The 22,933-nt window shown below is 43.3% G+C and overlaps 2 protein-coding genes across 2 annotated transcripts; one reads left to right on the top strand and one right to left on the bottom strand.

Moving 5' to 3' along the window:
- Positions 1–430: 430 nt before the first annotated feature.
- On the bottom strand, positions 431–6,932 carry LOC134677672 (gastrula zinc finger protein XlCGF52.1-like). The gene is made up of 3 exons (XM_063536134.1): positions 6,833–6,932; positions 5,748–5,927; positions 431–1,296 (listed from the first exon to the last, which is right to left on the bottom strand). Exons 1-3 carry the CDS (start codon positions 6,930–6,932, stop codon positions 431–433), a joined length of 1,146 nt encoding a protein of 381 aa, XP_063392204.1.
- A 3,621-nt stretch (positions 6,933–10,553) lies between these two features.
- LOC134677671 (zinc finger protein 652-like) lies at positions 10,554–20,265 on the top strand. The gene is made up of 11 exons (XM_063536133.1): positions 10,554–10,747; positions 13,827–14,018; positions 14,284–14,352; positions 14,928–15,242; positions 15,499–15,830; positions 16,704–16,790; positions 17,152–17,248; positions 17,682–17,800; positions 18,249–18,330; positions 19,245–19,382; positions 19,999–20,265. Exons 1-11 carry the CDS (start codon positions 10,640–10,642, stop codon positions 20,263–20,265), a joined length of 1,806 nt encoding a protein of 601 aa, XP_063392203.1. The 5' UTR covers positions 10,554–10,639.
- Positions 20,266–22,933: the final 2,668 nt, after the last annotated feature.

The raw sequence follows: 22,933 nt of genomic DNA, 5'->3' as shown, positions 1-22,933 counted from the left end.
CTTGACCCCCTCCCTCCCCCTAAACGTGTGATGTAATTAATGGATGACCCCTAATGACAATATTCAGAGAGGAAAATGGGGAGTACGCTACGTTTATAATTATGGAGAAGCGGTCACCCACTGTCCCTATCATAAATAAAACAATAATTTATTCTTACTATTGCTACGCATTTAATTAAATATGTTAATTATTTACATACTTTCTTTTTGCTTCTACTTTATTTTTAAATACAGGACTACATCGGAGTCTGGAGATCAAACACCAGAACATGGAAAATAATGTGAATACACACGAAAATATGCGTTAGAAATATAGAAGACAGGAAGGAAGAAACTACATACAACAATTGATCAGCATATGTGAGCGGGTGCGGCGGCGCGCGCGCACCGAGCTCCTCTACAACTACAACATGCCGGCGCCGCCACACTCTCAATAGGCGTCTCGGTGTACGCCTCGCTCGAGACGCTCTTCCCCGGTGTGTTGCAACTCGTGTATTCGTAGATCAGTTGTCGTCGTGCACTTGTAATCACAGTAGTTACACTTCAAGGGTTCGTCACCGGTGTGTTTCATCTCGTGTAATCGGAAGTGCCCTCTGTGACGGCACCTGTAATCACAGTGCCTACACTGGAAGATTTCCTTTTTTTTTTCTTCCGTGTGTATCAATTGATGACGTCGTAGATTTCGTTTGCTTGTCAACTTGGAGTCGCAGTGGCTACAGCGGAAAGGCTTTTCCCCGGTGTGTTTCATCACGTGTCTCCGTAAATCAGTTGTCTTCGTGCACTTGTAATCACAGTATTTACATTTATAGGGTTTTTCACCGGTGTGTATCATCTCGTGAGATCGTAAGTGTCCTCTGTGACGGCACCTGTACTCACAGTAGCTACACTGAAAAGGCTTTTCACCTGTGTGTGTCATTTGATGACGTCGTAGTTCTGCTGGTATTTTGCACTTGTAGTCACAGTCACTGCAGTGAACGGGCTTGACCTCCGTGTGATTTGATACCGCGTAGCCCTTGAAGACACAGTGTTTACATATAAAAGGCTTGTCATCGGTGTGTGTCATCTGGTGAGGCTGTAGGAGTGTTTTCTCTTTGCACTTGTAATCGCAGTAGTTACATTTAAAGAGGTCGTCACGAGTGTGTGTCGTCTCGTCAGTGCGTGAGTTGCACACTGGTTGCTCCTCCTGCGCCGGCCTGCTCCTGTACCGCTTGCCGCAGCGGTGACAGTGGTAGATGGTGATGACGTTGGGGCGCCCCTCGGGGCCGGACCCCACGGCGGAGGAGGCGAGAGCGGACGCTGCAACACAACCAAATAATACTTAATCGCTTTAGAGAGGGTTGTTTTATGCTAGTGTTGTACAATCTAGGGTGGAGTGATAAGTCAGATAACAATCATGTATGATAGCCTTTTAAGCCAAACCCCGATTAAATAATTGCATTGTTGGAACATTTTAATGGAGTGGAAATATTTTAGTAAGTAATTACATTGTACATTCAACACAAAGCTACTTGTACAAAAATTGTCAGTAAATTTATGGTATATATGCAGTGGTAGTCTGCTGCAATGAGACAGTAGGTGTGTGTTTATTTGTGTGCGTGTGTATGTATGGCTGTGTGTCACAGGCTTAACACATTAACTGCCAGCGACTCCCTAGGGGAGTTCACTGTTCGTAGGCGCTTTTCGCTACATACGGTTTTTCCCATGTTATCGGCTACGCTCGTAGCGCGTAGCTCGCGCTGGCACTGAATGTGTTAAATAAAAAAAAATGAGAGAGGCTGTATCAGGGACACAGCCGCTATGGCTGACGTGAAACGTGGTGTGGACCGCCAATGCGAAGGCCGAAGACCGAGCTCCGCGTAGGGCCGAAGGCCCGAAGCGTCCAGGATTTAAGTGCTTTAACATAGAACAATAGTAAAAGTGTCTAAATGCGAAGGCCGAGCTCCGCGTAGGGTCGAAGGCCCGAAGCGTCCAGGATTTAAGTGCTATAACACAGAACAATAGTACAAGTGTCTAAATGCGAAGGCCGAAGGCCGAGCTCCGCGTAGGGCCGAAGGCCCGAAGCGTCCAGAATGTTAGTGCTTTAACACAGAACAATAGTACAAGTTTCTAAATGCGAAAGCCGAGCTCCGCGTCCAGGATTTAAGTGCTATAACACAGAACAATAGTAAAAGTGTCTAAATGCGAAGGCCGAAGGCCGAGCTCCGCGTAGGGCCGTAGGCCCGAAGCGTCCAAGATGTCAGTGCTTTAGCACAGAAAAATAGTAAAAGTGTCTAAATGCGAAGGCCGAAGGCCGAGCTCCGCGTAGGGCCGAAGGCCCGAAGCGTCCAGAATGTTAGTGCTTTAACACAGAACAATAGTACAAGTGTCTAAATGCGAAGGCCGAAGGCCGAGCTCCGCGTAGGGCCGAAGGCCCGAAGCGTCCAGGATTTAAGTACTATAACACAAAACAATAGTACAAGTGTCTAAATGCGAAGGCCGAAGGCCGAGCTCCGCGTAGGGCCGAAGGCCCGAAGCGTCCAGGACATCAGTGTTTTAGCACAGAACAATAATACAAGTGTCTAAATGCGAAGGCCGAAGGCCGAGCTCCGCGTAGGGCCGAAGGCCCGAAGCGTCCAGGATTTTAGTGCTATAACACAGAACAATAGTAAAAGTATCTAAATGCGAAGGCCGAAGGCCGAGCTCCGCGTAGGGCCGAAGGCCCGAAGCGTCCAAGATGTCAGTGCTTTAGCACAGAAAAATAGTAAAAGTGTCTAAATGCGAAGGCCGAAGGGCGAGCTCCGCGTAGGGCCGAAGGCCCGAAGCGTCCAGAATGTTAGTGCTTTAACACAGAACAATAGTACAAGTGTCTAAATGCGAAGGCCGAGCTCCGCGTAGGGCCGAAAGCCCGAAGCGTCCAGGATTTAAGTACTATAACACAAAACAATAGTACAAGTGTCTAAATGCGAAGGCCGAAGGCCGAGCTCCGCGTAGGGCCGAAGGCCCGAAGCGTCCAGGACATCAGTGTTTTAGCACAGAACAATAATACAAGTGTCTAAATGCGAAGGCCGTAGGCCGAGCTCCGCGTAGGGCCGAAGGCTCGAAGCGTCCAAGATGTCAGTGCTTTAGCACAGAAAAATAGTAAAAGTGTCTAAATGCGAAGGCCGAAGGCCGAGCTCCGCGTAGGGCCGAAGGCCCGAAGCGTCCAGAATGTTAGTGCTTTAACACAGAACAATAGTACATGTGTCTAAATGCGAAGGCCGAAGGCCGAGCTCCGCGTAGGGCCGAAGGCCCGAAGCGTCCAGGACATCAGTGTTTTAGCACAGAACAATAATACAAGTGTCTAAATGCGAAGGCCGAAGGCCGAGCTCCGCGTAGGGCCGAAGGCCCGAAGCGTCCAGGATTTAAGTGCTTTAACACAGAACAATAGTACAAGTGTCTAAATGCGAAAGCCGAAGGCCGAGCTCCGCGTAGGGCCGAAGGCCCGAAGCGTCCAGGATTTAAGTGCTATAACACAGAACAATAGTACAAGTGTCTAAATGCGAAGGCCGAAGCGTCCAGGATGTCAGTGGTTAAACACAGAACTGACAGACGGGACGCTTCGGGCCTTCGGCCCTACGCGGAGCTCGGCCTTCGGGCTTCGCATTTAGACACTTGTAATATTATTCTGTGTTAAAGCCCTGACATCCTGGACGCTTCTTGCCTTCGGCCTTACGTAGAGCGCAGCCTTCGACCGTCGCATTTAGTTAGACTCTTGTACTATTGCTTTGTGTTTGAATACCGAAGTCGCACATCTCGCGAATGCGTGATGTATTATAATAATTTTGGATAATATCTAAATTTTATCTGTAAAGATTATTTGGGGTCATAAATGATTCACTGTATCTAGATGAACTTGAATGCAGCATTTGATGGGTAATTTTAAAATAATTAATTACAGCGTCACACCTATTTAAATAATTAAATGATCAATTCATTTTGGAGTAATGAATGTAACGATTAGGTACAATTTTTAGGGTTCCGTACCCAAAGGGTAAAACGGGACCCTATTACTAAGACTTCGCTGTCCGTCCGTCCGTCCGTCCGTCTGTCACCAGGCTGTATCACACTAACCGTGATAGCTACACAGTTGAAATTTTCACAGATGATGTATTTCTGTTGCCGCTATAACAACAAATACTAAAAACAGAATAAAATAAAGATTTAAATGGGGCTCCCATACAACAAACGTGATTTTTGACCAAAGTTAAGCAACGTCGGGAGTGGTCAGTACTTGGATGGGTGACCGTATTTTTTTTGCTTTTTTTTTTGTTTTTTTTTTGCATTATGGTACGGAACCCTTCGTGCGCGAGTCCGACTCGCACTTGCCCGGTTTTTTGTAAATAACACACCAAAATTACGAGAATAGATATTTATTTATACGGGTAATACACGTTTTATAGCAAACTCGTTCGTGTCTTTCCTGTAGCCATCGCATTTAAGGGAATCTAAAAGCATTTTTTTACGCAGCACCTTTACAGGCAGAATATTTCATTCAATACTTGAGACTCTGCCGTGTGGTGGCCGGCTTTAGAATAGCGCCAACCTTCACATAGGATAGGGTGTCGTACGAGGCGACTAAGTCCACAAACGAAGTAAGAAGCTATTTCGTCACAGGGGAGATGGTCCTCTTAGCATTGTTTTGCAATCCATCTAGGAGAAGGATACTCCAAAATAAAACCCGGAATGGAGTTTCCGTAAGGCGCGAGTAGGGTCCAACCTGAAATATGCGGCAGATTCCTGCAGCTGACCTGTCTCCACACGTATTGGCTCGCCTTTCCTGTGGCATAAGACAGTGAAGCCGAGAGGGTAATGCAGGTGCTGGGCATCCCTGCGTTTCCTTAATTCCGTCCCAGGCGGTGTAATGTATGTTACACCATAAATCGTCTGCAATAGACGTAAAGGCCAATGATGATGATGACTTGAGACTCAAATGAGAAAAACGGGATATATATGAACCAGAGTCGTTACCTTTTATAGTACCTATTGTCCACAGAAGTGACCTTTTCTAAATTATGTTTTACGCATTACATCAGAAAGTACCTAACTAAGATTACTATATACTTACTAGCATTAGGAACTCGGTATTGTCAAGCAGCCGTCATACGTTATATGTGTTCTATCAAAGTAACTCGCGCCGTCGCGCCGCCATAGATGCTAATGCATTATTTGAGGAGATAAGCATGTATTACTATGGTGAATGTGGTATTAAAAGAACCGTAATTGCTTTATCTTACTATTTCAGGTATATTTTGTCAGTTTTGCGCCCTATTTTTCGCACACGGTGGCCTCAAACAAGAGCAGTGATAAAAATTCTGTAAAAACTGTCACATTTTTATTTTTTAACAGCTTATTATAATTCCACGTACTTTATTTTACTCATATTTCATTAAAATAAAGTAAGATCTATCAAATGACATGAATTTTACCGAAATCGGTTAATGGGCTGATGAGTCATTACTAAATGAACACTGAAAATAGGGGTCATTTTTGCTCCGAATACGTCGTGTCTAGCGCAGAATCAGCGCCATCTATGTCAGCGGCACGTGCTGTTCCGAGTAATGGCTACTTTCTTCTACACATCTGTATCAAAACTATGTTTATAGGTATTATAGTTCCGGAGATATAAGCCGCCGCGCCATAACACTTTTTCGTTACATCGGTTTTTGATCCGAGCCCCTCTACGGGTTTTTAAAGACGTTTACCTACGTTTCACGTCAAAATGACTTTACCGACTGTGGGTCGGTGCGGGCGCTCCGGCCCCAGCACGAGCTCGTCCTTGACCACGTGCTCGTCGTACAGGCCGGCCAGCATGGCTGCCTCGCTCACGCCGCACCCGTCTGTGCTGTCCCAGCACTCCTCCTTCACACGCGCCTCCTCATCCACGAGTTCTGCTTCCTCCTTCACAGTTACTAAAACATAATGCAATATATGTATAATCAACGAGATGCTATGACGTGGAGCACCTGCAGGAGCACCAAGAACAAGGGTAATCTCATCTTGAAAACAGGGTTTTTGTTTTAGTATTAGTTTGAAATATAAATCAAAATATGTATTGATAAACTGTGTTTCAAGCAAAACAGGTAAAGTATAGTTTACGTATAACAGCTATGGCAGCAACAGGCTTGGGTAAAGTGGGCCGGTGCCTGCTGGCTCACACTTTTAAATGATGCGTTTATGAATAAGGGGGATAATGTTTACCAATATCTTTTACTGTATTTAATTTTATTGGTGGTGAAATACTCAGTAGTAATTTTAATCTCTGTGTATTTGCATAAACAATATCCAAATACTCTGAGTGCAAGTTGATGTAGCGTGGAGGTTTGTCCCGGTCTAGTCGGCTGTGGCCTGTCACCAGCCGCATACGTCATCCCACCACCCAGTACCAACCAACTAATATATCACCTCCGGGTTTATACGTACAACTTTTTTTATAGTCATTTCCACCTCACTACTTTAGGTAGTCTAGTCCTTTGTGCGAACAATTAGAATGTAATGGTTTTTATCATAAAGGTTTAAGCTAGGCTCGGGAGGGCTAACAGCTCACAGAACCACTTGTTTTATAGATGTTTTGTAATAATTATGCTGTATTCATTACGTATTCATCATTGTACACATTACTAGAAACTCCGTTTCTTGCAAATAAATTATTATGAAAAAATATGCAGTAAAACATACGAACCTATTATATTATTGTATGTTCATACAAAAAAAAACACAAAGGTGATATAATTATTGGCCGCTACTGTAAGTATCATATTTTTTGCATTCTGAGGTAACTCCCGTATCGTAAATGTAAGTAAAATAGTAAGCTCACCACGGTCAGCAGACTCAGCAGCTCCCCCGGGCCCGGGCTCCTGCTGGACGCGCGCCGCGCCGCCGCCGCCGCCGCCGCCGCCGCCCGCGCTCGCCTCCATCCCGCACCAAGCCACGAGTGTTCTAACAAACAATTATTGCTCAAAAAACTACACCAAAAGACTCTTCTTTAAAGGCTTGGCCACATACAGAGCGCGACGCAGCGCCGCGTCCGCGCCGCGTCCACGCCGCGCGACCGCGGCACATGCTAACAGGTTACCGACGTCAAACAGACTGCGTCCCGCCGGTATCACGCCCCGCTTCTGTCGCGCCCTGCGCCGCGCGGCCCCTTGCGTCCGCGCGGCGCGTGCGCAGCGCTGCGCCGAGCGAACGCGGCGGCCCGCCGCGTCGCGCAAGGTCACATCAGTAGGATCGGACGTTAGGCAGCGAGCGGTGCGCCGCGTTCCCGCGCGGCCGCGCCGCGTTCACGCGCGCCTTGAGGGCGTGTTGAGAGCGTGAGGCCGGCGCGATCGGCGCGCGCCCTGTTTGACCAGGCTTCGCGTCGGCATCACGCGGCGCTGCGTCGCGCTCTGTGTGTGGCCAAGCCTTAATCGATCTCAACAGCGATTAATAAAATAACAAATAACCACGCTACAATTAAGAACCACAATAAAAAATAGGACGTGCAGTGCAGCGCAAGTGTGCAACAAAGAGAATATAGTATAGTAATCACTACGTTTTAAGAGACGGGACTTCCATACTAGTGATTTGATTAGTCTGTGTCGTTTGGTTATCCAATCATTACCAACATGTATGACAAACAACTGTCAAAGAGCAATAGTACCAATATAAGAGACTTAAATAGTGTAGTATGCTAGACGCTTGCGTATTTTATCGATATCGATAAATTAGGGAGGGTTGAAACATGGGCCCCTGTCAACAAATTTCGTTCTCGAAATCAGGTTAGAATCGAGTCCATATTTAAACCGTATGTTATATATAGTGTTCTTTGAGTGGACTCTGTCACAATCTGGGGGTCTACCGCGAAACAAGAAAATCGAAATTTCGTTATATGCATCTTCGCGGGGATCATAAGATAGTCCTAAGATCTTGACAATTGATTTATCCTGATCAACCTCTCTTTCTCTTGCATATTCGAGCGATAAGATAAAAGGCAGATAACTAAATTTCGATTTCGAGAAGCGCTGGTGGCCTAACGGTAAGAGCGTGCGACTTGCAATCTGGAGGTCGCGGGTTCAAACCCCGGCTCGTACCAATGAGTTTTTCGGAACTTATGTACGAAATATCATTTGATATTTACCAGTCGCTTTTCGGTGAAGGAAAACATCGTGAGGAAACCGGACTAATCCCAATAAGGCCTAGTTTACCCTCTGGGTTGGAAGGTCAGATGGCAGTCGCTTTCGTAAAAATTAGTGCCTACGTCAAATCATGGGATTAGTTGTCAAGCGGACCCCAGGCTCTCATGAGCCGTGGCGAAATGCCGGGATAACGCGAGGAAGAAGAACTAAATTTCGATTTTCGCATTTACCGGTAGTTCCTGGTTAACAAACCGCCTTGATGCATCAATGTCATAATTTATTGTCTGTGAAAACTTGTCAAAAAACAGTTTAAGGCAGAGTATGTATATGTTAGTCTATGAATTTACTAGAGTCGGTAGTGCTGCACTCTGGCGGCAGAACATTGCAGTAATATCCCCTATTACTAGATTCCAAAAATATATAACATAATGTCCATTCCATGAATGCACAGATGATAGATAATTTTCGACTAAAAATATTCGGAAAAATAATTATAGTCATGTTGTATGCAAGTTACCAGGAAATTCACTCATTTTATTTTATTTACTATTTACATTGACAAAAAATTTGGCTGCAGTCGATATCGATACTTCGTATCTTATACTTGTAGTACATCCCTAGTTCACAATGAAAGTGGATATGAAATATCTAATTTTCCATGTGTTTATAGCCCGCTACACCAAAATAAGGCTAAAAGTATCTAAAGCAATACTTACCGGTCATCATCTAATGGATATTTCGCCACAAACTTCCTTTTATGCGATTTTCGCGAGTGTACCAATTGCCACATATTTCGCACTGAAACAACTTAATTTTCGGTGGCATTTAAACAAAATCTATTGACTCACTGTATGTTCTTATCACGTTTGACTGTTTTGGAAAATAACGAAGGCTTTCAAAAAAGAAATTGCAAGAAATACGTAAGTAAAACCTACGAACCGCCATGACAAGCAACAAAGCAATGTGGCTGACAGTTGACATGACAGATGAAAAGCACTGACGGTTTATTTTGTTTTTTAGGGTTCCGTACCCAAAGGGTAAAACGGGACCCTATTACTAAGACTTCGCTGTCCGTCCGTCCGTCCGTCTGTCCGTCCGTCTGTCACCAGGCTGTATCTCACGAACCGTGATAGCTAGACAGTTGAAATTTTCACAGATGATGTATTTCTGTTGCCGCTATAACAACAAATACTAAAAGCAGAATAAAATAATGTTTTAAATGGGGCTCCCATACAACAAACGTGATTTTTGACCAAAGTTAAGCAACGTCGGGAGTGGTCAGTACTTGGATGGGTGACCATTTTTAGGGTTCCGTACCCAAAGGGTAAAACGGGACCCTATTACTAAGACTTCGCTGTCCGTCCGTCCGTCCGTCTGTCCGTCCGTCTGTTACCAGGCTGTATCTCACGAACCGTGATAGATAGACAGTTGAAATTTTCACAGATGATGTATTTCTGTTGCTGCTATAACAAAAAATACTAAAAACAGAATAAAATAAAGATTTTGTAGGGATGAATGTATAGTTATGATGTAAGTCCCAAATATATTTTAATCACTCGCGGACAGAGCGACCGATTTTATTATTAGATAATTTTCATATGTATGAGCTCTGTTCTGTGTAACTAATCCTAGAGCAGCTGTAAGCGCTGCGCGCCGCGCTGGACGGTCTAACGATCGGCCCTCGGCTACAGCGCTGACAGCGATGTATTGTGCCCGCCTCCCGCAGGCGCAGTGAGCCCTTAGAGACGAACGTTGTTATCGTGGCTGTCACACTAAGTTGCTTTTCCCGTTAAATTTGTATTTCTGAATAATTGTTTGGCTTTCGTTCTTACTCCTTCTATTTTATATAGATGTGTATTGTGTGCCGTTACAGAGAATAAATCGGTGTGCGAAAACGAACGTTTGGTGCCTATTATTTGCTCCTGCATCTGCACCCGCTTACCACGCCTAGCACAACTCTACCTTCCACATCTACAATTTCAATGGGCCTCCCATACAACAAACGTGATTTTTGACCAAAGTTAAGCAACGTCGGGAGTGGTCAGTACTTGGATGGGTGACCGTTTTTTTTTTTGCATTATGGTACGGAACCCTTCGTGCGCGAGTCCGACTCGCACTTGCCCGGTTTTTTTTTTTGCTTTTTTTTGTTTTTTTTTTTGCATTATGGTACAGAACCCTTCGTGCGCGAGTCCGACTCGCACTTGCCCGGTTTTTTGGCTATGGCTAGGTCACTAAAGCCCATACAAAACCTTTTTTTGTTCCTAGTTGCGTCAGCCTGGGATGCTACTTCTATGATCCGGACCATCCTTGGTCTTTGTCTTGTCTGTCAGACTGTCACTTCCATGTCACTTCACTGTCAGTCAGTGTGATGACAGCTCTCGTAGCTCGTTGTGCTATTTCTCTTGGGATTTTCTTCTCATCGTATTCGCTTTCAGTTTTTCTTGAAGCGGATTTCTTGTTGGTTTAAAACATTAATAACATATCTCAGTTCACGGCAATTCATATGCAAGATGACGTGCATTTGTGTGATATGCACACTCCGCAGGCCGCCGCTGACGCCGCTGGGCACGGAGCACAGGCGGCTACTCGATGCTATTGTATCTCCAGCTATTACCATGGTATGTTTCTCATGTTTTAGGGCCCCCCCACATCTAGCGTCTTTCGAGCGTCGGCTTCTACAACTCCATGGCCGCTGCTCGACGCAACGTCGACGCAACTGCGCAGCGACGTCATTTTCCATAGCGCTGACCAGACGCCGACGCTCGAAAGACGCTAGATGTGGGGGGGGCCCTTAGGGCGTCCGCGACAGAGGACCTACCGCGAACACCGAAGTTCGACAATTGGAGTAAAAGCAAAGTAAAAGAGAATTTGTGAACTTGGTGTTCGCGATAGCGTCGCACATACTATTTTTCGTTAACCCGTTCACCCGCTTCTTGCACTGCGCCAGCTAGCGGATGCCCTTACTAACAGAACTACGATTTTACAATGTAAAAGATAAATATCAAAAGAGCGACTAAAATCAAATGTCATTAATATTATTGATGTTGTATGTGTTAATTGACTGGAAGTATTGAATTGAGACAATATGTAAATTATTTGCTGTTGTACTTATAGTGTGTTGATGACATTGACTATAGAGGCGTTTTCAGATAATGGGCAAAAGAGAAAATGGCCTAGAACGGTATGTAGATGTAGATGTAGTGTAGGGACGCCCGGCCGGAAGCAGGCGGGCTATCGATCGCTTGTCGCGTTCATTTAGCCCGGTTCCCTGGAGTTGGAGCTGCAGGTTACTGTCCCGGCGGCATTCCCACACTATTCTCCTCAAATCTTCTTGTTTTCCTGCAGAACAGAAGGACATCTTTGAGTTCGACGTCCTTTAGTTCGTTTTCTTCTAGTGTGTCTCTACCGAATGTATTATATCGCGGTGCCGCGTACATAGTACATTCTGCTAGTAAGTGTAAGCTGGTCTCCTCCTTACCACAATGTGGACAGGAGGCATCTCTACTAATTTCCATTATCTTAAGGTGTCTGTTGAGAGTATTGTGACCTGTAATGATACCTGTCAGTAGTCTCAGACTGCTCTTACCTAGTTTCAAAAGATACCTGGTTCTCCTGTGGTCTATACCTTTGATCATCATCTTCGACTGTCTGCATCCAGTCTCTTCTTCCCATTCTCTCTGTGCTTCCATCTCTTTTACCTTCTCTATGACTCCCTTCGTGACATCAGCTGACATAGGCAGAGCCGGTTCCGGACCTATGTATTCCGTCTCCGCCCCTATCCTCGCCAGCTCGTCTGCTTTCTCGTTTCCCGTTACTCCCTGGTGTCCTGGTACCCATGCCACCGTGACACTTCTTTGCTTGCCTATGAAGTTGAGCTCCTCTCGGCATTCTCTCACGAGCGAGGAGGTAACTGATATTTTCTTTAGTGCCTTTAGTGCTGCCTGGCTGTCTGTGTATATTACAACAGCTCCCTCTTGTTTTGCGCTCTTTTTGATTATGCTTGCGCAGCGTGTTATAGCACATACCTCGGCTTGGAACACGCTTGCATATCTACCTAGTGGTACTGATACTTTCTCTCCCAGTTTGGGAATCACTATGCCCGCTCCTGCTAGTTTCGTCGAGCTTCTTCTTGAGCCATCCGTAAAGCAGATGGTCGTCGGGTGTCCGACTTCCACCTTCCAGTTGTCTCTTTCTCCTATGTGTATTCTATATTTCTTGTCAAAAATCTCCTGCCTCTTTATAAGGTCATTATTAGCCATCAACATTTCAAGTTTTGATAGTGCCTCTCTTTGTATTAGCGCGTGTCTCTTGTCCACGCAGCTTCCTCTCCATTCCTTGCATGCTTTCATTCTATACCACTGTTCCGTGGCTCTTTTCTCCACCTCAATCCAGAGTGGCTTCAAGCCTAGCATTACCTCCATTGCATGTGTCGGGGTTGTTCTCATAGCCCCCGTCATCATGAGGCACGCTAATCTCTGGACTTTGGTTAGCTCTCTTTGGTTTTCTTTGATATGTGCTCTATGCCACCATGTCACTGCTCCATATAGCACCCCGGGTAGTATTATCGCCTTGTAGATCCAGTGGATCATTCCTGGCTTCAGTCCCCAGTTCTTTCCTACTGCCCTTTTGCATTGGAACAGTGTTCTTATAGCTTTAGCCGTCTGCTCCTTGATGTGAGTTTTGTACCTGAGTTTACTGTCTAAAGTAACGCCCAGATATTTCAACTCTTCCACCATGTCTAGTTCTATTCCTTGTATCTTTATGGGTTTCATCTCCTTTATTCTTCTATTAGTGAATATCACTAGTTTCGTTTTCGATGGGTTGAGATCCAACCCTCTCTCTCTACACCACCTCAGTACCTGTCTGAGACCTCTTATCATTATATCTCTTATCACGGTGAGAACCATTCCTCTCACTAGCAGCACTCCATCATCAGAGTAAGCCTGCATGTACATGCCTCCTCTGTTGAGCTCTTTTACCATTGAGTCCAGAAGTAGGCACCACATCAGGGGGGACAGGCATCCCCCTTGTGGGAACCCTCTTCTCGGACTAATCGTCTTTGTTACTCCTCCCAGCTCCGCCGTAATGGATCTACCTTTTAGCATTCTCCCTATTCATTGCGCTATTGTCGGTCGGATGCCCTCTCTCTTCAGACTTTCTTCTACGGCCTCGAAGGTTGCTTTGTCAAAAGCCCCCTCAACGTCGAAGAAGCAGCCTAGTGCGTACTGTTTCGTTTCTAGTGCCCTTTCCACCCTTAAAGTTAGGTTGTGTAGGGCTGTCTCCGTTGACTTTCCTGCCATGTAAGCATGTTGATTCCCATGTAACGGGTCTCCACTGCTTTCCACATTTTCTCTTATATGTTTGTCTATCACTTTCTCTAAAGTCTTTAGTACGAACGACGACAAACTTATGCTTCTGAATGACTTCGCTTCTTGGTATGATTTCTTACCCGGTTTCGGCAGGAAAACCGCCCTCACCTCTCTCCACACCCTTGGAATGTATTTTAGTGCAATACTTGCCCTGTATAATTCCACTAAGTCCTCTTTTATGTATCTATATCCTTTCTGCAGTAGTGCCGGCAGGACTCCGTCAGGGCCCGCAGCCTTGAAGGGCGCAAAGGAGCAGATCGCCCATTCTAGCCCTAGAACGGTATACAAAGAATGGGAAATGGTAACATATAATGAATGTGATTTTCAGGCTGACCTTAGAGCTTGTGAAATCTTGGTGTGCGCGGATTGTCAGCAGAAGCTGCAGTCCGTACAGCAGTTCCAGAAGATGGCGGTGTACGGCCTCTCCGTACTCAAGTCTGTGCTATCTAAAGCGAACAATGCAACGGAACAGGATCAGAAAATAAAAACACTAATACAAATGGAAGATGGCCGGAAACTAGTAAGTTAAAACTTCATTCGTGACGTTATCTATGAAAAGGGACCTTATTGTCGATAGCGCTTACGCTATTATTATCGATGCTCCAATATAAATACAATGCCGCGCGACGCTGTGTGGCGTAAACCCCACACCCTCCCTTTTCTTAGATTATGCCCCATTTTATTTAATTTTACTTAGTTATAATTGTCTTCATAAATTTCATTGTAATTTTACTTGTCATCATCTGATTGACTGTACTGTATTACTTACTTGCTACTTGTTTCAGCTTGTCAATCCAATATCTGTTGTGGAGACAGTTATAAAAGAACCGGAAATGGAAGAACCATCCATACACGTGAGTTTTTGCTATTAGCTCTCTCTCTCTCTCTCTCTCTTGTATGAAATATTTTTTGAGTCTACTATCTACATCTAGCTAGGGTTGGCCACTAACAAATCAGAAAGAAACAAGCCTATTGAAGCCTTATTGTTAAGAGTGGCCAATAACTATCAAGTCTATAATAGCAGTCACTCTACCTACTGATGTGGCAGAGTATTCGCTGTCCTCGGGTGAAGTCTCGGTAGCTCAACTGACATGAGCATGGGCTAGTGATTTAGTGTCGCGAGTTCAAGTCTCGCCCGAGGCAGATATTTATCCAGTTTAAATTTATATCTAAGGTAAAAATAATTTATTTCGAACAAAGTCCATAATGTGTGTAAAACGTTGGTGTAAAGTAATATAATATTATATTTTCTAACATGTATCTTTCTCTGTCACTCTAATTACGCCTTAATTACAATAAAAGAGAAAGTTGCCCGCAATTTGCAAACTTTGGTATTCACGGTAGGTCCTCTGGAATTGAACTTATCTAAGTACAAGTGCAAGTCCTCCGTAATCAATTACTTCAGTAATCAGATTATGTAATTTTACAGACTCAATTACATGATTCAAAGGACTCACAGGACATGTCTATTAAGTCGGAGCCCCCGGCGACACCGGAGCAGCCCTGCTTAGACGTGGATCTCAAGCTTGAACTTCAACATGAATACGAGACGGTATTTGAACCTGAAATAGAGTTGAAATCAGAGTATGTTGAATTTGACTCTGAATCTGAATTTGATAACGCTTCCCTGAGTCGATCCGAGCAGTGCGACTCAGAGATGAAAACAGAAGGTGTCCCCGGAGTACAGAACATTGCGGTTCACACGCCAATCAGGAGCACCCTGCAAACTAATCACGTTTATAAGGTGAGTATTTATTAAAATGTGTTTTTACAAGATGAACAAATATTTTTCCGATACTTGCTTCCAAATAATGAAATTGACAAAATAAATGTAAATAGATTTTTATGTAAATGTAAATTGTGTATTGCCTACTGTTTTTTATTATAAAAATAATAAATGTGCCCTCTTAGTATGTTACTTATATTTAGTATGTAAATTGTATCTTCTGTTGGTGATCCTAATAAACAAATAAATAAATAATTATTTGTTCCTTTCCCAGTCCATTGAAAATAAAGTTAAGCCTGCAATTTTAAAACAAGCACACAGAGCAACAAAAGAACCCAAAGCAGCAAAAGTGGGTATAATAGCTAGAGCGTACGCGGCTAAACAAGCTAAAGCAGCTTTAAAAGCTAGCGCAAATGCAGTCAAAGAAGTTAACGTAGCTTCAGAAGGAGCAAATAAAATTATAGAAGCGAATGTAGCTTCAGATGAAACACATGCGGAAACACAAGGAAACATAGCTTCAGAAGCTAGCGATAATGCAGATAAAGAAGCAAATGAAGCTTGTACAACTGAAAACGCAAACGCAGCCGTGGAAAAGGAAAAGAAAAGGTTACTATATTTATATATTATGCATTGAATTGTATATTAATAACTTTGAAAGTATACTTCTGATTAAAATTTCTTTGGTCCAATCCCATGGAGCTATTTTATTATACTAAAATTATACTGCTACGGAATGCAGGGTAATGATATACAATAGGGCGTATTACTGCAATGTTCTGCCGCCGGAGAGCATTGATATTGAATGAAAATTAGACATGTTCGCAATTTTTTTCTATCAAACGAACTTTATATTTCAACAGTCTGCCCTCAGAAATACAGGGTGGAAAGATAAGTCGAGCCCTGGAGGGAAACTACCTAAAATCCTTATGCTGGCTCATTTTGCTTAATGGAGACATTCCTTTATTTTTAAAAGGAAACAAAACTGCATTAAAAGAATTTTTATTTTTTCTTCAATTTTGCTTGTCTAAAAAAATCTTGAGCACTAAATATTAGATTTTATGGATATTTTGTACGACAGACGAGTGTAACACCTAATGTTTCTTGGAGAAATGTTATCATTAACATTAACTGTATCGACTAGTACAATAAAATTGCGAGTTTTTATTTTTTGGAATTTTTAGTCGGTTCGAGTCCCGGGCGAGGCAAGCGAGTTTTAGAAAACCTTAGAATGCAGTTTTGTTTCTATTTAAAAATAAAGGAATGTCTCCTTTAAAAGTAAAATGAGCCAGCTTAAGGATTTAAGGTAGTTTCCCTCCAGGGCCCGACTTATCTTTCCACACTGTATAGTCTAGTTTCCGTATAATTTTTTTATTGCAATTGTCCTTCATTTAAACGTGCAAAAATAATAAATTTAAATTACAATTTTGCGGCGCCTCTCTTAAATTTCATATTCATTTATACATTGATTCCTTGTTTCAGAGAGAGTAAGAAGGCGGCGCGCGTGCGGTGCGGCATCTGTGATAAGCTACTATGCCACAACCGGAGTCTGCGGCAGCATTTCTATCTGTAAGTCAAAGGCGCATTACCACGGCACCGGTTTTCGAGGGCGAAACGTACGTCTAGCCCATGAGCCCGTGACGACCAGGCTTACGTCATAGTATAAAAGCTGAAAGATTTTATATGAATGTCCACTTAGTAGGTAAGAACGATCCCCGACTATAAAAGTGGGTCGCGGTTAATATAACGGTTTTGGATCGATATTAACAGGTATTTCAATACCGGTTCCGAGCTCTGACAGAGAGTATCGCTAATAACAATAATATAACCTCGATACAGATGTATCCCAGTGCGGGGCCTCTGGCAACTATGGAACACTTTTTAGAAAATAAACTATCCCCAATAAACTATCTTTGTTGTAATATTGCAGAATGCACGCCGAGATGAATCCGGTCAAGTGCGAGTTGTGCCACAAACAGTTCCGCAACGCGGGTGTTCTCCACTACCACCACTGTCCGCAAAAAAAGGTAAATACTATACTTACACCGCCAGCTGGAGTCACGCAGACAGATTTTAACCACGCATTTCTGGGGTCATAAGGAGCAATGGCAAACCTAGAGGACCAAGTCCAACGAGACGGTGTGACCAAATATCCGCCCAGATGGACATCACACTAAGCAACGCTTTCCACAAAACAACCGAAAGGGAGAAGTGGAGAGCTACTATAAGAAAAATTAGTATGCGGAGTCACGATTCTCAGCAGTGAGGGACCGACATAGAAGAATAAGGAGCAAATATATATATGTCTTTTGGTCAATTCCGCACTTACAGCAACACTCTTAATTGTCCATCTGTGGACCTTATACCTTATGCCTTTTATAATAAGGTTTACCGATGGACTGTGTGGGCGATGGTATCATTAAAACTAAATAACTAGGTTTATTGTTACCCTTGTTGCAGGGCATCCCTCGGCCGAAGCCGACGCAGCACTGCGAGGAGTGCGGGGTGCAGTTCCCGAGCCGCGCGCAGTACAAGGCGCACCTGCAGACCCTCAAGCACACGCCCAGGGACCTCTACAAGTTACTATTATACCATCAGCATTTATATTGACGACCTGTGGCGGTCTGGCCTAGTGGCCTAGTGGGTAGTCACCCTGCCTGTGAAGCCGATGGTCCCGGGTTCGAATAAAGGGCATTTATTTGTGTAATGAGCACGGATATTTGTGTTGAGTCATGGATGTTTTCTATACAAATGCTTAAATACAATACCTACAAGCACCACCAGAATTTGTTGTTTGTTTGTTTGTCACCGATACGCAACTCAAAGGCTCGGTCTGAAAACCAGCGGTGAGCCTCCGGATCAGCACATGCTGAGACTGACACCTATTTCCTCACAATAATTGTTACGATAGATTAATTAGTTAAGTACATATATGTATTAGTTAATAAGTTTTTTTTGTGGTAATAAAATATTTGAAGTTTGGAGTAGCGGCAAACCTAATGCTAATTATGTTTGTAATGGTTTCAGGTTCGAGTGTGAAGTGTGCAAGAAGCGGTTCCGGTACAAGCACTGGATGCGCGACCACGTCGACTGGATACACCGAGGGCTGGTAACTATACAAGAGCGCTATTTCTCAGCATTTAAATAATTTAATGAAACAAGAATTATTCTATTTACTTTCATTAAATATCTCAACTCAGCCATACGCCGAAGTTAACGGAGTTTTACAAAAACACCGTGCCAGGCCTATGGAACTCTCCGCGTGAGCTCGTATTTATTCCTACGAATCTGTTACCGTTCCCGGTAGACAAGCAAGCAAGCGTGGTTGCCACACGCGCTCACGCACGCACGTCACCGCGCGCCGCACTCACAATTTTTACGAGTTACAAGCTACGGACGTATATACTATTGAATTTCGTTGCGTTTATTACGACGTATGTATAGTTTAAATAGGTAGCAAATTTATAATTTATTTTATTAAATGTATATTTTAACGACAGTAAGTTAACTTTACACCGGAAAAAAGTACCTAATCATTTATGCTCCGGTTAACTAATAATTCACGTAACCTGTATTCATGGGTTCTCTATTATTTTTCTTTATTGTATAATATTAATCACTATCTGGTTTTTTATTACACGAAGTTTTAAAACTAATATAATTCGCCGGGATCATTGCGCGGTTTATAAAACGTCGGAAACACTGCGGTTACCGCGGGGACATGTGACCTTTTAAAATGAGTATTTCGCAAAAACTAGCGCATAAACGGAATATTACGTATAATTTAAGATTTAGATTTCCTTTTATTTCACTCCGCCGTTTAAGTAGGTATTTATTTACCATTTCTAAGCGTCAGCCGCGCGCGCGGTGCGGGGAGCGGCGCGCCGAAGGTCACTCCATTGTATTCGTGTGTGGGTATCAAAACGGGAGGTTTTTGCGTTTTCTTTGAGAGATAAGTATCCGTTCGTGAGAACTATTATTATAATCCGTGACCGTGTATAAGGAAGGGTTCGGTCGTTTCAGAAAAAGTACTCGTGCGAGCGCTGCGACTCCTCATTCGGGGCGTTCACGTCGCTGCGGCGCCACGTGGCGCGCGCGCACGACCGCGCCGCCGCGCCGCGCGACACGCACGTCTGCGACCTCTGCGGGAAGACTTTCAAGGTAACCACGGCGGGGAAACACTCTTGACTTCGGCCAAACTCGGCTCGGCATCGCTCCGAACGATTATTAGGGTTGACGCGACTCGACGTCCCTTTGCGTGCACGACCACAGAAAAGATAATAATTTGTATTTTTTTTACCACCAAAATAAAATAAATAAGAAAGGGATAGCATTGCATTCGACTCTGAATCGCTGTCAAACTTCGGTTTTGTACGAATTGTCATTTCTGTACGGTAGTACTAATTAGGTTCTGTTTAAAAAACCATACGCCTGCGATAGATGCAAGTTAACACATTCGATGCCAAGCTGCCAGGGTAATAAAATAATAGGGAACGATCCCGGTACCGAGTTTGTATGGCCAGAATCGGGAATTCCGAGTTCCGATACTATATTTGTATAGAAAACCAGTATCGGGAGCACTACCTAGTAAATAAAAAGCCTTAGATCATGTTGTCAATGACATATAATCTTTAGTAGATATGGTTCTGCTTTACCGCACTAGTGCGGTAATTAAAATTTAAAGGGCCGTAAGTACTGTAAAACGTACGATACGCGTGCGAACAGGTAATTCGCACTTATATTGGAAATGAAATATCCGAGTGTTTTGTTTGTGCAGGTGAAGAAGTCACTCGAGGAGCACCAGCTGACGCACTACGGGCTGCGGCCGTTCGCGTGCGGCGCCTGCCCCGCCGCCTTCTCGTACCGCGCCGCGCTCTACACGCACACGCGGCTCAAGCACCGCGGCGGCAAGAGGAAGAGGCAGCTGCTGCAGGAACGGACCGAACACCAGCGGGAGAACAGCGGGGGAGAGGAGGGACGAGATGACGAACAGACGGATGAAGATGAAACTCCACAATACTTGGAATTTACATTTGATGACTGATAATAAGAATAAATGAATTACTGTGACCGAGGTCTTTTCTTCCTGTTTCTGATAGTGATAACTCTAAAAACTGCAAACGTTCGCAAACTGCTTCATACAGATTTCACATGATTATGGTTTCTCTCCTAAATGGCTACGACCATGTATCATAGGTATTTGTTAAAAAATGTTTTCCCAAACAGGTTTCTTACAGATTTCACATGAATATGGTTTCTCCCCTAAATGGATGTGTCCATGTGGATATTTTATAAATACCCGCATTAATATTGTAGTTTATCGTAATTTTTTTGAGTTGACATCTTATTGCAAAATTAATGTGAGTTGAGTTACACATTATTGCTTATCAGCATACTATTAAAGAAATATTTCTCCCCTAATTCCCAGAAACTCCAATACTATAAAACGAAAAATTAAAATGTCTACAAAGACAAATATGAGATCACGGAAGGATCCATTTAAATAGGGGAGAAATCATATTAATGTGAAATCTGTAAGAAAGTATGTACTGTAGGAATTTGTTAAAAATGGGTTTTCGCAAACTGTTTCTTACACACATCATACAAAAGGCATAAGGTCCACCGATGTACAGTTAATAGTGTGGGCGATGGTGCCATGGCTATTTTGAAATTCTACACCAAATTGGACCTGAGCGAAAGAAACCGCTTGTATGTGATATGCTTAATTACCTTCCGTGTTTGGCTATTATTTATATACCTATTAAAATATCATTATATCACCTTGCGAGACAAGGGGACATGTAATTTATAATCTAATCTAACCTAACCTATATACATCTAACTTTAACCTAAGGCTATAAAAATATTAGTCATCGTAAAATGTGACGTCTATTTCAGTACCTAGATCTAGGTTACAGCCATCTTAGGTGTAAAAGGGCATATGATGCGTTAAGTGGAATTTACTCCCTTGTACAACTGCGCTGCCCGAGACTCCCTTCTTCACTATAGGGCCCACATATATTATATTAATTTTGTGTATTTTTTTCGAAATGCTTTAATCGTCAGGTGATAACGAAAACTTACTAGGTAATACCAAAAAAAATGAAATACAGCTTGGCAAAAAAGAGTAGAAATTAAAAACCGGGCAAGTGCGAGTCGGACTCGCGCACGAAGGGTTCCGTACCATAATGCAAAAAAAAACAAAAAAAGCAAAAAGAAAACGGTCACCCATCCAAGTACTGACCCCTCCCGACGTTGCTTAACTTTGGTCAAAAATCACGTTTGTTGTATGGGAGCCCCATTTAAATCTTTATTTTATTCTGTTTTTAGTATTTGTTGTTATAGCGGCAACAGAAATACATCATCTGTGAAAATTTCAACTGTCTAGCTATCACGGTTCGTGAGATACAGCCTGGTGACAGACGGACGGACGGACGGACGGACGGACGGACAGCGAAGTCTTAGTAATAGGGTCCCGTTTTACCCTTTGGGTACGGAACCCTAAAAAGTGGCAACACTGTAGTGTCGTCCCTTTCAAACCAATATATATATAAGAAAACGGGACGACACTACAGTGTTGCCACTTTTTAATTTCTACTCTTTTTTGCCAATAAAGATCAACCTTGTTTCCGTACGGCAATGAGAATACAATCTAATAAATTATTAACGAAATTTGGTTGTCACCCTTAAGTGACGATATTACAATTCAGATGGCTATAAAGTGGCTGTTAAATTAAATAGGTACATTCAGTCTTTAACTTTGTACGGTTTTATTACAAGACCCCTGTCCTTTGTAGGGTGAAACTATGTAAAAACTCGTAAAAATGTATGTCGCAGTTTTATGGTTCATACAAACTTACACACAATATAAAGAAGAGCTCTTCCGTGTTCATTTTAGTTTGCGTCAGTGTTAGCAAAGAGGTAAGTTTGTTTCACTATCACCCACTCCGCTCGGATAGGCTTTTTTTTAATCGGTGGGCAAAGTGGCAATTTATCCTCTGAATGCAAAGTAATTTCTATACAAGTTTTTAGTTAATTCCTCACGTTAGCTGATGCTGATAGGATGTACTTTAAAAAGTGATAATTTGGTGGTAAATATTGAAAATTATTGATTTACATTAGATTTCTAACATTTTAAAGCTAGTTTTCGTCTGGCGTCTGTGCAGAAAGGGGGCTCAACGATTAAAATTTTACTTTTTGGACCACTCGCTTGACTCACTTCCCCTGCTCTGAATATTCGTATGAGGGGTGAATAAACACTTTCCTCGATAATTCGACTCTGACCATGCTAACTTTGCACAAAATTGGCAGCAAACATTGTGCTTTGTAATGTTGGCGAACAGTTTTCATTATAATTGTGTATTAAAATATGCATGTCGTGCCGAATATTCAGCGGTCCGGTCGAGAGACGGGCTGAATATTCGGTATTCGGCCAAAACCTTCCAGCCAATTTTTTTTTCAAACCCACCCTAGTAGCATTTTCGTTGGGGCCCACGGTGCCAACGGTCGGGAAAACGTTGGGATGAGGTTCGTTCCGTAGCCAACATTAATTTTGTATTGGCCCACCATCGCATTTACCAACATTCGCTGTGGCACAGATGCCCAACAATGGGCCTTTGTGTATTTTGGTACCGTTGGCTAAACAACGATAATATTGGTTGGCCCAATGATGACATATATCGCATTTACCAACATTGGCAGTGGCAGTGATG

The sequence above is a fragment of the Cydia fagiglandana genome, chromosome 26 (assembly GCF_963556715.1).
Source record: "Cydia fagiglandana chromosome 26, ilCydFagi1.1, whole genome shotgun sequence".
In the NCBI taxonomy this organism is placed as follows: Eukaryota; Metazoa; Arthropoda; class Insecta; order Lepidoptera; family Tortricidae; genus Cydia; species Cydia fagiglandana.
The sequence above is the reverse complement of the archived record's forward strand: the minus strand, read 5'-3'. Positions and strand labels throughout refer to the sequence as shown.

Bases quoted from the DNA above. Each gene is read 5' to 3' on its own strand.
- LOC134677671 (XM_063536133.1), top strand. From the start codon at position 10,640: ATGACGTGCATTTGTGTGATATGCACACTCCGCAGGCCGCCGCTGACG. The intron at 16,791-17,151 runs GTAAGTCAAAGG...GTAATATTGCAG, and splicing joins CTGCGGCAGCATTTCTATCT to AATGCACGCCGAGATGAATC. The intron at 18,331-19,244 runs GTAACTATACAA...CGGTCGTTTCAG, and splicing joins ACTGGATACACCGAGGGCTG to AAAAAGTACTCGTGCGAGCG.
- LOC134677672 (XM_063536134.1), bottom strand. From the start codon at position 6,932: ATGGAGGCGAGCGCGGGCGGCGGCGGCGGCGGCGGCGGCGGCGCGGCG. The intron at 5,928-6,832 runs GTGAGCTTACTA...ATTATGTTTTAG, and splicing joins TGCTGAGTCTGCTGACCGTG to TAACTGTGAAGGAGGAAGCA. The intron at 1,297-5,747 runs GTAAAGTCATTT...GTTGTGTTGCAG, and splicing joins CCCGCACCGACCCACAGTCG to CGTCCGCTCTCGCCTCCTCC.